Source organism: Syzygium oleosum, unplaced genomic scaffold (assembly GCF_021117445.2).
Source record: "Syzygium oleosum isolate NSW1041296 unplaced genomic scaffold, Sole_v2.1 Sole_v2.03, whole genome shotgun sequence".
Classification (NCBI taxonomy): Eukaryota; Viridiplantae; Streptophyta; class Magnoliopsida; order Myrtales; family Myrtaceae; genus Syzygium; species Syzygium oleosum.
The window spans coordinates 6,040,371-6,056,178 of NW_026607487.1; the positions used below are offsets into that span (position 1 = coordinate 6,040,371).

General features: G+C 42.9%; 2 protein-coding genes across 2 annotated transcripts; one reads left to right on the forward strand and one right to left on the reverse strand.

Annotated features, from left to right (window-relative positions):
• Nucleotides 1-1,664: 1,664 nt before the first annotated feature.
• On the forward strand, nucleotides 1,665-3,149 carry LOC115681054 (uncharacterized). Its single transcript, XM_030604915.2, has 2 exons — nucleotides 1,665-2,083; nucleotides 2,191-3,149. Exons 1-2 carry the CDS (start codon nucleotides 1,721-1,723, stop codon nucleotides 2,887-2,889), a joined length of 1,062 nt encoding a protein of 353 aa, XP_030460775.1. The 5' UTR covers nucleotides 1,665-1,720; the 3' UTR covers nucleotides 2,890-3,149.
• A 1,702-nt stretch (nucleotides 3,150-4,851) lies between these two features.
• LOC115681027 (leucine-rich repeat receptor-like protein kinase PXL1) lies at nucleotides 4,852-8,434 on the reverse strand. Its single transcript, XM_030604883.2, has 2 exons — nucleotides 5,554-8,434; nucleotides 4,852-5,467 (listed from the first exon to the last, which is right to left on the reverse strand). The coding sequence occupies exons 1-2, from the start codon at nucleotides 8,198-8,200 to the stop codon at nucleotides 5,058-5,060; spliced, it is 3,057 nt and encodes a 1,018-aa protein (XP_030460743.1). The 5' UTR covers nucleotides 8,201-8,434; the 3' UTR covers nucleotides 4,852-5,057.
• Nucleotides 8,435-15,808: the final 7,374 nt, after the last annotated feature.

Consider the following 15,808-nt stretch of genomic DNA (forward strand, 5'->3'; position numbering starts at 1 on the left):
GGCATGGTCCCCAACCACTCATGAAGAGCCACATGGAGCCACGTGGATGTGTGGGGCCGGCTGCCAAGGCTGTGTATATTGGGCGGTCCTGGCCCTCCACGTCACTTGCAGTTCCCTCCAATAGCTCGTCGCCAAGTGTCTTGTAGGGCCCACAATTTGAGGATCTCCTTGGCTAGAGAAACGATAGCCCTCACACACTGAGAAAATGGCGAGCAATGCAATCTCGCCCCCCTCGCAGCTTAGGCTGCGCATGTCAACCATTCTGTGCTCAAAAATAGATTATGGGCAGAAATGATTATTTTTTATTCTGTGCCCGAAAATAATTTTTAAGCATTTGAAGGCGTTTGGTAACTGCCCAAAATTTATGTTCTTAGAATAGAAAAAAAAATAAAAATGCGTTTGGTAACTATACAAAATTTCTTTTTATTAATAATATTTTAATAATATTTTGAATTTTTTGATATTTCTTTCTTTTTTCTTTCCCCTCCCTTCCTTGCCCATGGTCGGCGCCGACGACCGGCCACAGGCCAGGGTCGGCAAGGGCATCGCGGCCCTCGCCGCCGGCTTGGCCGGTCGTGACGGTGAGGTTGAGCCTCGCCCAGCCAAGTCGAGGCCGGCCTCGCCGTCGCCACCCAGGCACGAGGTCGAGCCTCGCCTAGCCAAGGCGAGGTTGGCCTCGCCGTCGCCACCCAGGCACGGACCTGGGTGGCGACGGTGAGGTCGGCCTCGCCTTGGCTGGGCGAGGCCTCGCGGTTGTGACCGCAAGCTGCCCTTGCCCAGGCAGCGAGGGGGACCCTCGCCGGCCATCGGCGAGGGCCGCGACGCCCTTGCCGGTCCTGGCCTGTGGCCAGTCGCCTACTCTGTCAATCTCCAACATGAGGAATTCACATGAAGGTGGTCATCGACCACGCCGACATCGTTGAAGGCAGTCGGAATCGCTGGGTTCGGCATCGACAATGTGGAATTTGCGGCGGTGAATAAGAATAGGTGCTTGGTGGTGCACGCATTGAATGCAAGTATGGGAGCGGCCGCCGAGCACGGGATCGTGCTTTTGACAGCCATGATAAAATATATGTGAATTGAGGGGTGTTTTTGGAGCTTTGAGGCTGTGGTGCTTTTGTGAAGGAGACAAAGATGAAAGAGAAATAATTGGATGGCAGTCTTTAATCTACAGCGAGAATAACAGTCTGTTCTTGATCATAAAAAAATAGATAATAAATAATTATAAATTATTGTAAGATTCACTTATTTAAGAATTTGTAGCTCATAATAAGTTATTATTCTCATGGTGGCCCAAAAATTATTATACTAACAAAGCTCGAGATGGAAATTGGGGCTGTTTTCGAAAAAAGAGTAGGTAACCTATAAAGGGTGGAGAAGCTGTTGCATGGTTCCAGATAAAATAGCATTTATTTTCACCCAACGGAGTTTGTCAGAGTGACGAGGCATCGTCTCCTTTGATAGGTTGTCAGCATTTTTATGTATGGCAAGTCTAATTTTGATGAGGTTCCTCCCCGCAGGTATCAACGAACCAACCTCCATAACAACCTCCCTGACAATTCGCAAGCGCCCTACAAACCGACCCTCCGTGGGGAAAAAAACAGCGTCTTCCCTTTTTAAGTTCACGTTCCCCCGTGAATGGTACCCAAAAAAACCAAAATTCGCAGCTCCTCCCCCCCTCGCCATTGCCACGACCCGGCGGCTCGCCGCGGCGACAATCATGGCCCCTCCTGTCTCTACCGGTAGGCTCCTCGAGCTCAATCTCATATCGGCCCAAGATCTGGCCCCCGTCTCGAAATCCATGCGGACGTACGCGGTCGCGTGGGTCCATCCCGATCGGAAGCTGACGACGAGGGTCGACGAGAAAGGGCACGCGAACCCCAACTGGAACGAGAAGTTCGTGTTTCGCGTGGACGATGTCTCCCTGGAGACCGACACCTGCGTGATCACCATCGAAATCTACGCATTGACTTGGCTCCGCGTGGTTCTCGTCGGAACGGTCCGAGCGCTCCTCAGTAGCCTCATTCCTCCGTCATCGCGGACGCGGACCAAGAACACGCCCATGAGATTCATGACTTTGCAGGTATATATCATTAGCGAAATGGAAACCATAGTATCCTTTCGATATCAATTTGTTCAGTCGATAATATCTAACAATGGCGATCGAATTGTGAACACCACGATGTGCAGGTTCTCCGTCCATCAGGCCGGCCGCAAGGGGCGATAAATTTTGGCGTCTCGCTCATTAATAGCAGCATGCGTAGCATGCCGTTGAACTCGGAGCTGAGCGCGTCTTTGGCCTTCTATGACGGCGAAGAGGCGGACCAGAAGGACAACAAAAAGCAACTCGGACATTATGGCAACAAGAACACCCCACAGAAGAATCCCACGAAAATCCAGCTATGGCGATCGCAGAGCGAGAGGACAAATGACTACTCATACAACCCTGGAAGCACCATTTGCAACGACTCGATGGTCGGATTCAAGCAGACGAAAGGCGGGAGCATGTTGGGGTCGATCGTATCCGATGTGGGCCCATCAGCGTCGATTGTGGCGGCCGCCATAGCCAAGGGGTTGCTACACCCTAATAAGAACAACCGCGACGAGGCCGAGAGCTCCATACTGCTCGACAATTGGACGGAGAAGGATAGCATCGAGGGCCTGAGGACCAAGATCGAGCGGTGGCGAACCGAATTGCCTCCGGTACATGACCGAGCCAACCACGGCAAGAAGACTGCCAAATCGGGTGCGAACCAAGGGAGAGATCGTCCACGAAGGCACAGTGATGGAGGCGGCTTGTTCTCTTGCTTCGGAAATGCATACGGGTGCGAGTTCTCTATCAGCTGCGGCGGAGGCAATACCAAGAAGATCAGGTATGGCGGCGGTTAACGTTTTTCTCGGTCGAAGCATATGAAGAAGCCTACTAATTCCATAAAAAGCGCGCATCTCCAATCTTTTCATGATTAAATTGTGTTTTAAGCGCGAGAAAGGAATCAAGCATTAGTCTAACAATCGATATCAGAAGTGTCCTTTTTGGGCCTGTTGCTACCATCTGATATTGATCTATGTGTAATTTCTTTTGGGACACTGGATCTGTATGTATTGATGTGGAAATTGTTATCCAAGTGGTAGGAGTTAATTTTTAAGCATGATTTGCAGCAGAGTTATATCTGGATGAATATGATTGCTCTATTAAGTCGATAGATTGGTTACTTGCATCTGTATTAATGCATACATAATGTTCATATCACTACGATGTTTAACTCTTATAGAACCTAATTTTGATTGCGGAAAAATCCTGAAAAAGATGTGAATTGTCCCTCCGTGCTTATCAACAAATTCATATGGCCTACGGCAAAAGTTTTTTGGCGGATGGACGGGTCTATGTAGAGTTGGATGATCCCAGGACCACCCAACTTCTTGCCTTGCTTGCATGCTTAGTCTGTCTCAACGAGAAAACGGAGCAAAGCAAGTGAGAATGAAGCGTCACCAGAAATTCGTGAAATTGCTCGAACTCATAGAAAGAAACTTTGAATCCAAAAGAAAAGGGAAGGAAGCAAAGGGAAGGTGACTGTTTTAGTTTCTACAATTCTCATGTTAGCCTATGGTGCCTTTTTTTTGGTCAGTGCACTTTGTCCTCTGCATCTGAAAGACTTTTCATCTCTCCACTATTGAGAGCATCCCCAACTGAGACTCAGTTGCATACGGTTTTATGAATTCGATGTTGATTGATTTTATTTACTACCGAATTCTCCAAGCGGGTCGCGATCCAGCATCGATGATCTCCATTGGTAAGACCTCAAGACCTCAACTTTGTTTCTGGAAAAATTCAGACCTCTCAGCCAATAGATAGCGGAGCTGCACTTGAGTGTTTATGATCACTGCAAAAAGAGTTGGTTTCCAAAGAATCTATTACAGCTTTTGAGAGATCATCTTGAGTCTCGACTTTTTTCTGGAGATTTATTTTCAAGATCAAGAGCCTGACATATATGCAAAGCTTTACGACATTTTCCAAACATATTACGCTAGACATTGAGTTCATAATGGTAGCATTACAGCAATACAGTCACACAGTATAAACACATCCAAGCACTATAGCGATGACAAACAATAGTCGCACAATTCTGTGTGTTTTGCCTGTGTTAGTGTGTTAGTATTCTGCTGTTGCTCTAGATGAACTGTTGAGATGCTTACAGATGGGGAGAGAAATGTATGACAGCGATTATTAGTCGATGGATTGAAAATGAGTTTGTCCCAGCATAAGGCTTAGTAAAGCGAATGGTGGAATGGAAATCAGTTTGTCGCCAATAATTTTCTAGCATGAGGTTTAGTATATTGAGTCGCCAATAATTCCATTGCTAACCTACTGTTGATGGATATGTTCAGTTCATTGTTTGGGTTAGCAATATTCCCGCTGAGTCAGGACCTATTCAATCAATCTCTTTTGCTGGAACATATTGAGACATCGGTTACCAACCACTGCTCGTGTCTTGAGATCTGAACTCAATCTCAGATGTTCAAGAACGAAAGAAAATTGGGCTAGAGATGGAAGAAGCGAGCTAGATTTGCCATTCACGACTAGACGCTCATCTGTATAAGTATACGTTATCGCGAGCATCTATCACCGTCAAGATCATTCAAATTAGCCGGTTTACAAGTTCCATTGTGCCACCTGACAATGCCGATTTGCCCATTTAAATTCGGTGGATAGGCTGTTTCACCGCTCGGATCAAAATCAATAGTGCAAGTCTGCCTTCTTCTGGGACCGGCTTCTATGGCCATATCTGAGATATTGAAGTTCGTAATGGACTTATTGACCTCGAGTACTTTGCCAAAACTGCAGCATGAATGGGAAAGAATAGAGCAAATCCTTTATACCTTATTTGTTTCTTTAGCTGGATCAACATGTTCAAATGAACAACTGATAAGCAAACCGAAAGCTTCCCTGATGGTCAGATTCGCCAGTTCATTCAAATTTTAATTGAATCTAGTGAAAGGAAAAGGAAATCTACATTATGAAGATCTGCACATGCTATCAAGATTAGGAAATTAATGTTCTACAGGAGGCCGACTACTGGCGAAGTAGTGAAAATCGGCTTCTCTCTGCCAGCATTTGGTGCGTCGCTATAGCAGACACTTTTCCTGCGCGGCTTTGCCTCTCCGAGCATCGTCAGGACATCCCGCATGGAAGGCCGCTCCTTGGGCAGCTTCGCTGTGCAGAGAAGTGCGACCCGCAGGACGAGAAGCATCTCTTCTTGGACGGGTTTGCACTGGCCAGCTATGCTGGCGTCCAGCGCTTCGTCCAATGTTTTGTTGTCCTTGATTTTGGTCCGAACCCATTGGACTATGTCTATGGACTCTCCGAATGATGGGTCCAAGGGCGTTTTTCCTGTTAGGAGCTCGAGAAGGACGACCCCATAACTGTATATGTCGCTCTTCTCATCCACTTTCAAGGTATATCCATACTCTGCAATAGAAAGGCGCAACTGCTATTGATCTATATTCCTAATCGATTTGTTAATCTTAAAAATTGTGAATGAGATTGATACTAACCGGGTGCTATGTATCCGTAGGATCCGGCCACCACCGAAACAGTCTCGTTCTTGTGGATCATCATCCTCGCCAACCCGAAATCCGCGATCCTCGCATCGAGATTTTTGTCAAGCAAGATGTTATTCGACTTGATGTCCCGGTGGATGATTGGCGGATGGCAATCGTGGTGGAGGTAGTTCAGGCCTTGCGCCACTCCAACTGCGATGTTGTACCTTGAGACCCAGTCGACCAGCAACTTCCCAGCCTGCTTGCCGTGCAACGCCGTCCCAAGGTTCCCATTCGGCATGTACTCGTAAACCATCATCACGTCGCTCTCGTTGTGGAGATACCCTAATAAACGTACGATGTTGCGGTGCCGGAGCCGTCCTAGGAGATTCACCTCTTGCAACAGATCGGAGCCATTCTCTATATCGGAGCCCGATCTCCAGAGCTTCTTGACTGCCACGACGACGTAGGGCCTGTGCACTTCAGCCTTATAGACCATGCCGGTCCCACCCATGCCAATCACATTGGATTCATTTATGCAAGCAAGGATGTCGCTGCTAGTGAAGCTTACCCTTTGGAAAGCCACCAGCCTCCAGGGCCATTCCTCATTTCCTCTCTTGAACCAGTCATAGAAGAAACCATCGTACAAGTACCACCTTCTGTATAGAAACCTCCCGGCAAAAAATGCCAGACTGAGAAATAAAATCACGGACGTTCCGATGGCGAATCCAATGAGGACGTGATATATGTGCATGCCTCTTTTACTTCCTGATGTTGCAGGAGACTTTTTCGAACACGGTAGGAGAACCCCACCGCAGAGTCCAGGATTGCCTTCTAATTCAGAAGGATTAATGTTAGAAAACATGCCACTAGATGGGATGGGGCCGACGAGATGGTTGTATGACACATTAAGCGTCTCCAATGTGGGCGAGCTTCCGATAACTTCCGGTATTCGACCAGCCAAAGAGTTGTTGGACAGATCAAGAATGGCTAATGTGGGCATAGTGGAAATCGCCCTGGGGATCCCTCCGGTCAATTTGTTGTTTCTGAGATTAAATCTGACCAGTTTCTTGCACGACGCTATGCTCTCAGGAATATTCCCCGAGAAATGGTTGTTTGAGAGGTCGAGCACTGAGAGCGACGGGCAATCTTGGAACTGGTCTGGGATGTTGCCTTCCAGGAGGTTGTTGGAAGCAATGAAGTTCTGGAGGTTGGAAATGGAAAAGATACCAGAAGGAACAGAGGACTCTAGGCGATTATAAGAAAAATCGACAAAAGAAAGTGAAGTAGACAGGGCAATGTCTTGTGGGATCTCACCGGAGAAATTATTGTAAGCTAATTCTAGCCTTTGAAGGTTTGGCAGGTTTCCAAGGCCAACCGGAATCGTCCCAGATAGAAGATTCTGCTGGATGCGAACTCTAATTAATGAAGCACAGCTCGAGAGGCCTGTAGGGATCGAGCCCGAGAAGGAGTTGTTGAAGAGGATGAGCTTAGTGAGGTTGCCTGTATTGCACAATCCTTCAGGGATCTCACCAGATAACAAGTTTGACGACACGTCTAGCCACTGAAGTGGAGAGTTCTTGCCGAGATTGGTCGGCAATGTACCATTCAACGAGTTCTTCCACAGCTCCAGCACCTGCAAGTTGGTCAACTCCCCGAGACCTTGCGGGATTGACCCGGTTAGTTGATTGCACATCAAGTTGAAAAGCTGCAAATTCTTCAAGTTTTCTAGCTCCACTGGAATCTCCCCTGAGATCTTATTGTCCGAGAGATCTAGGAAGATCAGTGACGAAATGTTTCCAATTTCCGGGGGAATCCTTCCCTCGAAACTGTTTGAGAACAGGTAAATGGTAGTGAGCTTTTGCAAGCTCCCCAATTCAGCTGGAATCTGTCCACTGAGGGTGCCGACCGCCAAGTCGAGATACCGGAGATTCGTAAGGTTCCCAAACTCAGGAGGAATCCCGCCCTCGAACTCATTGTAACCGATGATGATCGTCTCCAGGGACGACAGCTGCCCAAGTTCTCCAGGGATTGGCCCAGTAAGGTTATTCCCTGAAAGCCCGAGGTACTTCAGATTCTGCAGATTCTTGAAGGACGTCGGTATCCAGCCCTCAAAAAAGTTACCCCTCAAATCTAAGCTCTCGAGAGCCGTCGCGCTCCCAAGATCCTCTGGAAGAGGGCCATCGAAGTTATTGCTTGAAGCATTGACTCGCACTAGTCCTCCGGCCCTTCCCAGGCCTACAGGAAAGCTGCCAACAAAATTATTCTGGCTCACATCGATGCTCTTCAGCGAGGTCACATCGGAGAGAGCTCTTGGCAACGGCGATTCGAATGCGTTGGAGGACAAGTTGATGTGAGATAGACTGTGTAGCCCTTGAATCTGATCAGAAATGCGGCCACTCAGGTTCATGTTGGAAAGATCAAGCTTCTCCACGAACCCTTCTGAGTCGCACGAGACTCCAGTCCAGTTGCATTGGATCGCATGGCCTTCGGGCGCGCTGCTCGGGGCTTTCCAATCTTTAAGGTAGTCTAAAGGGTCAATCAGGCTGGATTTTATCAAGAGCAAAGTTGAAAGTTCATCATTGGGTGTGGTTTGAGCTCCCTCAGCAAAAACAAGAGAGAGCCCGATGGAACAGTAGAAGAACAGCAATTGGAGTTGCATTTTTTTCGGTTTCTTGCTGTTCTTCACGGACTATTCTGGGGTTCCTCTGTTCTAGTTGTGTGGCATTTTCGGCTTTGTGGAGCAAAGAAGAGATGGGTATGAAATGGGTATTAATATATGTATGCCTGTATGGTTCTTTGAGGAATTATAATAAAATTAGTGACCATTTTGATTACTGTATGACAATAACCCGTGACAAGACAAAGTGATAGAGAGAGAGAGAGAGAGAGAGAGAGAGAGAGAGAGAGAGAGAGAGAGAGAGAGAGAGAGAGAGAGAGAGAGAGAGAGAGAGAGAGACAATGTTGTTAGTTGGAGTTGAGTTTGTGGGTTCGGGGGATCTTAACCCAGCTAAGAATCAGCAAGAGATGAGTGTAAAGCTTTGGACTCATTGAGATTCTCAGAGACATGAAAACATGGGAGGGAATATGTCTCGAAGAGTTGAAGTGGTTAGTTGTACTTTGGTTCTTCTATAATTGATTCATGATGGTCAACTAGAGAAGTATTATTAGTTAATAATTGACCTGCACTTTCTATAATATAACTTCTGTCAGTCATTTTACCTCCAAAAAAGGGGTGAAGTATCACATTATGAAATTGTTGACAGTGATTATATTTTTCCTGATTTTGGGCCGTTCGATTCTGAAACTTCGGGAAGAAGGAGAAAAGTGGTAAAACTGCTGTAGATGGACTACATTTCTGTCCTAAAACAAGTCGTCCGATTCATCTTCAAGTTCTGCTTCTTCCATGTCATCTTGCAAATCTAATCAGGTATTGTCACTTAGCATGTTATTTTTTGCTCTGGTTGCGGCTCACCCATATACTTACGGCTTTAAAAGTTGTCGTGCTAGTTTAAGGTTGTACAATACTTATGTCCACATCCGAGTACCGTGAGATTGAAGACGTATTCGAAATCCAATGTTAGAGATTATGGTACTTGTATGAATTGATCTTGAATGAAGTTTTCAATTTGGCGGATACTGAATGGAAATATCATTGTGGAGCAGTGTTGATTAGATTTTCCGGCAAAAGCGAAATATATACTATAAAAATGGCAATGGATAAATGAGGCACCTAATTATCGAGAAGGATAAATAGAGTCTATAATGAAAGATGCCATGTTTGATAAGCCAAATACCAAATTGTGTAGTATGAGATTTTCCAGCAAGCGGAACCATCGAATATACTTCATTGCATCGGTTGGAAACCTATGACATTACTAAGTTAAAATGACTGACTGAAGTAATATTGTAGAAAATCTGTAGATGCACTGAAACTTTTATCAGTAAACTTCTTCTTTTATGCAAATTTACCAGAACACTTCAAGCTAAAGCAATGTCACCCTGCTCTCGTTCTCGTGTCTGTCATAATGGTAACTTCAACATATTAAACAAGAAGGAAGAAGACAACGCTTTTAATGCCTATTAAAACTTTCTTTCTGCAATCTTGAATTACCAGGTGAGCATTTAATCGTAAATTTCTTCTCTTTTCCTTTTGTGGGTAGGCTTTTTCTCCCCTTTCTTTGGCTATTTTTATTGATTTTTCCTTTTATATGTCTGATTGGACACGCGAGGCAATGCAACAATCAACCCATGTCCCAAAAGAAGATTAAAAGATTAGAATTATAACAGACATCTTGGAACTTTCTTATGTCAGAATGTGTGTCTCTGAATGAATGAATGAATTGATAGAGAGAGAGAGAGAGAGGTTACATGGTGGGTCCAATTAGTGAGAAAAAACAAGTATTTCTGCAAGGTTATCACTACAACAATCATTGTCCTTTGCCCACCAGACTCTCTCTCTCTCTCTCTCTCTCTCTCAGAGAACAAATGCTGCCCATTTTCTTAAAACCCTTCACATGCAAATGCATCTGGCTTTTGAATTATCCTAGTCCATCATCAATCTTTTAGAAATTGATCACATAATGATCCAATGATTTTTCTACCAAACATTAAAAATGAGATAGCTCAAGCCACGAAGGTGGATAGAAGCTGGAGCCCATGTGCAAGAGAGCAGCTTCTTTGTGGCATCATTATTGAAAGAGAGCAGAGCAGCACCCTCCAAATTGCCTCTTGGAAGGTGCTTACAATGTTACAATCTTTTGTGGCCTTTTCATTTATTTCATTATCCTTTTTTCTTTTGGGGGCTAATAATATATATATATATATATATATATATATATATATATATATATATATATATATATATATATATATATATATATATCATATTGAGAACTTCACATGGCCATTTCACGCCAATGCCACCGCCAAGTTCCATCATTCCATTATCGGTTGTTGGCTTGCGTAGGAGCTTTACATGGTGGGAGCTTTTTGGCTCCTCTTGTGGGCTTATGGAAATTCTTTAGATTATTTTGCTTAATTAACAAAAAAATATATATAATTGGGATAAAAAATTTGGGGTAATGTTCCTTTGCAAAAGAAGTTAGCCGAACAACGTGGGGTTTCATCATTGCCTATTAATCTCTTTTGACTTTGGTAAAAGGGAAAAATACTTTCTTTTATCGTTGGTGTATAAGATCATTGGTTTTTCAATTACTTAAGTGGGGGCAAACATCGTGTAGCTCAACACAATCATTTATATTTTTATAAGCAAAATTTTCTTGTTGATCGTTCTACTTAATCTAACAGCAGCCATAAGTGGCTAAGCATACATGTACCACTTTGAATCTAGTATCCTAATTTACTTAAATACATTCTAACATTGGTTGACACAATAGAAACAAGGATAAATATATGTAAATTTTTTAGAGAAATTTTTTTCGGATGCTAGGAATCATTTTATAGTTAGATCTTTAGGCTAGCCTTTGGTCGTCTAAACTTTTTCATCCGATGAGCAATGTCAAATAAGATATAGGCCGGATTGAAAATAGATGATATTTTTAATATTTTAGACGGTGTTTGATATAAATCCGGATATTAATTAAATGTCGACTGTTTTGACGTATTGAATGTTGACGCAGTGGCCCTTGTTGCTGGTACATCCCTCCCTACTCTCCTCTCCGTCCCCCACATTCTCCTCGTCTTCGCCCATGCTATATTGAATGTTGATGTTAGATCTTCGAACCCTCACGAACATCCAAACTGCCAAAGCATCACCATCGCGCTAAATCTTAAGTGACCACCCATCCGTCCTCCATCTTCATGACGGGTCTGTAGGAAAATTACAAAAAGAAATTCTAAATCTATTGCACTAGTGCCAACTCAGTTTTAAATCTTTCAATTTAACCAATTGAGTCATAAACGTTTTTACAATTTGTTAATGTAGTCCATCCGGTCAATTTTGATCAAAAATCATTTTTATGGATGATGGTCGTTCTATGTGGTGCAGCCGCCACAGGCATGGATAATTTTTTTAATTTTAATATTTTTCCGAATTTTTTTATTTTCTTCTCTCTCTCTCTCTCTCTCTCTCTTGTTGTGGCGGGCGAGTATGGCAGGAGCTTGCCGGCCACTGGGCGAGGGTCGCGAAGCCCTCCTTGGCCTTTGGCGAGGGTTGCGGCCCTTGCCCAAATTTGGGTGAGGCCTCACTGGTTGTTGGCGAGGCCGCCTTCTCTCGCGGCTAGTGAGGCCTTAATGAGATCTGGGTGAGGGCCACGACCCTCACCAGTGGTCAGCGAGGGCTTTGCGGTCCTCTCTCTTGGCGGGCGAGCTTTGGCAACCCTTGCTAGCCACAGGAAAAAAAAATGAAGGAAAAGAGAAGAACAGAAAAGAAAAAATAACAGAAAAAATTAATAAAAAATTTGGAAAATATTAAAAGATTTAAAAAAAATTATCCACGTGAATACTGACCGTGCTACGTAAGATGGCCAATGTCCATGTTAGTAATTTTCGGCGAAAATTAGCCATACGGACTACATTGGAAGTTTTAGAACTAAATTGACCAAATTGAAAAGTTCTGGATTTTATTTTTTTTGGTTGGAAGTTTAAGAAAAGTTTAGAATTGAATTGTGACAAGTGCAATAAATTTATGACATTTTTAGTAATTATCAACATGCAATCGTCGGATTTTGGGTTCATCTCCTTTATTCATCCTTGTTTTCTCTGTTTCTATCTCTGATAGATAAATCTTGTTTCTTATCGGCCTTTTTTTTATAAATTATAAACAAATATTGTGATTTTTGTTCCTGAAGTTTCTTCTTTGTCGTTGAAAGCAGCATTCCCATGGGTGTGGGAAAATGTTACCAGGTTTTGTCCGTAATCGCCATTCGCTATCCTCTTCATTCTAGATAGCGATTGAAAACATCTAGTGGGATTGTGGGTGCTACATCAAATCATTTCTCATGAAATTAGGCTAGAAAAGGCTTTGGAGATAATCCATAGGGATAACTTGGAAATAAAAATAAGACAGCTCTCTATGTGCATAATTCGAAGATGTCAGAAAGGGTGTTTTCGCAGATTTGGAGTATATCTGTTGGGCCGCCGAAAGAGTGAGGTGATTGCCACTCCTATTCTTGCCACCAAAACTAAGGTTGAGCGCAGCGGACGAAGGTGTGGTGGCTCGTGTTGTGAGATGCACGCGTGAGTTGTCTTAAAGAAATCTCACATCAAATAATTGGTTTGGTGTGAAATAGTTCATATATCCTAATCGGCCCATAAGTCATTGGCTTAAATTTTTCGGTGAAGGTGGATCCAAATGGATATGTTGACGAGCTTGGACTTGAATTGTCTTTTGACGATCTCCTTGGGCGAAGGTATTGGGCTTCTACTATGTGCTCCCAACAAATAGTATCAGAGCCAATAGTTGATTGGTGGATACTCCCAATGTGTATTGGTGTTTAGTTAATATCTTAAAGAAGCAATTTGTGACTAACACGGTTTACGGGCAATAGGCATTGTGGTGTAGCAATGTAGCCTTCATGGTTTGGTCTGGAGAAAGAGATTAGGGATGAAGGTGGGCGTTGATAGAAATTTAAGTTGAGATATCTTGATACAGAAGGACACTTGGATTAAGAGGGGTGACCCAACACTGAGCTCACATGTGAGGAGGAGTTTGTTGAGATACACGTATAAGTTGTCTTAAAGAAGTCTCGCATTAGAGAATTTATGTAGTGTGGAGCAGTTAATATATTTTAATTGGCCCATAATTCATTAGCTTAAGTTTTTAAGTGAATGTGAGTATAAATGGATATATTGACTAGCTTGGACTTGGGTTCTCTCTTGATGCTCTTCTCGGGCAAATGCATCAGGCTTTTACTGTGGGTTCTCAACATATATGACGGAGGTGCGTGAGATAGAGCTCCTTTGTGGCCAACGGGGAGCCATAGAAATCTAGTAGAGCTTTGTCGAGTTGAGCTCAACCATGTCGAGGAACTCCAAATTTCGTGGTCGAGATCAAGTTGAGCTAGTGACCACAACGAGCCTTGTTAATGGTACCAAGATGGAGCTTGAGGAGAGCTGTGGCTGGCGGCCATTGATGTATAAAGGGGACAGAGGAGAAAGATGAGTGTGAGACATATTGTATCAAGGTATATCCACCCCTATATCGGATTATTTTATCTGGATAATATCCAGACATATTCGAATTTGAGTTTTCCCAAATGCAAAATACGGTAAACGTTATCTTATCCGGTATTATCTTGGCCTACCAAACGCAACCCTACCTTTTTTCTATTTGACCATACGCTAGGAATCACCTTATAGATAAAAATGATATTTTCCCCCTGTTGTGGGTAGAAAGATCAATAGCATATCTATTATAATAATTAGATAATTGGATAAGTACATCCTAGCAAAACTTCTTCCTATGTACAGTCTTCCAAAGACTCACTATCTAATCATTTTATTGATTGTTCGAGATTTTGGAAAGATCGACTACATTTGACTTGACATAAAAATTATTGAAAATTCAATCAAATGGCATAATAGGGTAGGGCGGCAAGAGGTTTTTTCGATGATACTTCATTTGTCCAAGTCTCGAGGTCCAGTTTTGTGATATTGAATCATTCAACTATGGCCATGAAATCTTGAGAGTGTCAGGAAAGTTGTGATTGTTCCTTGTCAAATGATACTTTCAAAAGCATAGAATTGCAAGGTTTTTGATGCTTCATAACTATGTTAATGGTACATATTTAAGATGAGAAGAGTCCTACGACCCCATTTTCTAGAAGTCTATCATCTTAACACCTTTTTCTTTATTGCGTCCCATGTTCAGAAATTTCGAGTCATAAGCTTTATATTGATGTAAAAATCGTGTTCATACAGAACGGCAAAGTCATGCACAATCAGAAGTTTTTCAAATGTTTTGAACTGTGATGTGATGTGATGTGATGTATCTAGCTTTTCTAGAAGAAAGTGATACGGTTCAGCACTGGGAACGGAAAGCCAAACCGATTATTGCCAATTCCAAAAATTTAAAATACCGAACCACTCAGAACCTGCCGATTTGATCCGATTCCCAAGTTAAACCGGACCGGTGCTCACCCTTAGTAATCTTTTCACATGTTATAGCGCATATTCAATTCTTCTGGTGAAAACAGGTACCTTTGGCTCTAGTTGGCTAGTAGAAATCTCAAATCTATCCTCAAATGCAATGACATAGTATTTAAAATGCAAAGAGCTCAAGATCATATGCCCAACAATGTTGTTCATATGGCTCCAAATGTCGCGAAACATAATCTACTAATCCACCATTCTACATGGAGACACGCCTAAACCTCGATGACAAAACTACCTAAACTCATAGGAATAGTCCAGGTAGGGCAATCATTCATCATTGTTTCAATTCTTAAAAACTATTCTATCACTCATCTGACCTTTAAAATTTCACATTTTTTCCCATGCCAACTAAGTTAACGAAGTAAAGATACGAGGGAGTTCCGTAACAAATTTTTGATAATATTTAGTTGCGCCTAAGAAACTTCTTATTTCATAAGATCCACAAAAATGCGGCCTCTTGATTAGGAACAAATGTCGCATCTTAAGTCAATTTAGAGAAGATCGCTGCCCTTTGCAACTAACCAATCGGTTTGAGGTTGTCATCGAAGTTTGACATTTGATTGAGGTGAATCCTAATGTGTTGGTAATTGCAAATATGATTTCTACACATCAATATGAACACTTTGAAACCTATATTGCCAACCAAATCTAATGGCGATTTTGATTCTTTGGGATTGGTTTTCCGTTATTGGCGCTGGCAGTGCAATTTCTCGATTTCAATAATATCCCAAGAAGCTAGAGCCCCGCAAGGTTTCCAACATAACAAAAATCGGGTCAATCGAATGTCGCAAGAGGGATATATCGTCGGTGAAAGTTTGGTCAAACTTTCCTAAGCCCCGATTAATCCCGGTTCTCAAAACTACACTTAGAGATCTCGGAATAAAACAAAAATTTCCAAATCTCTTAGTCAATATAAAAAAGTGATTTTTATTGTCTAAAATCACCAACTCAATGTTCGATTTATAGACCCAAAAGAACCGCCTTGTGCCACGTTAATCTCATATTTGTGGTTCTTCATAATTATCCTGTCGATATTGAGCTTGTTGGGATGCTCTAGTCACGATATCTTCAATACCATAAAACATTGTGCGAATCGGACGTTAGGCGTGTAGGATATAGGTCTTGCAAGAGAAATGAAGGCACCCGGAGGAGC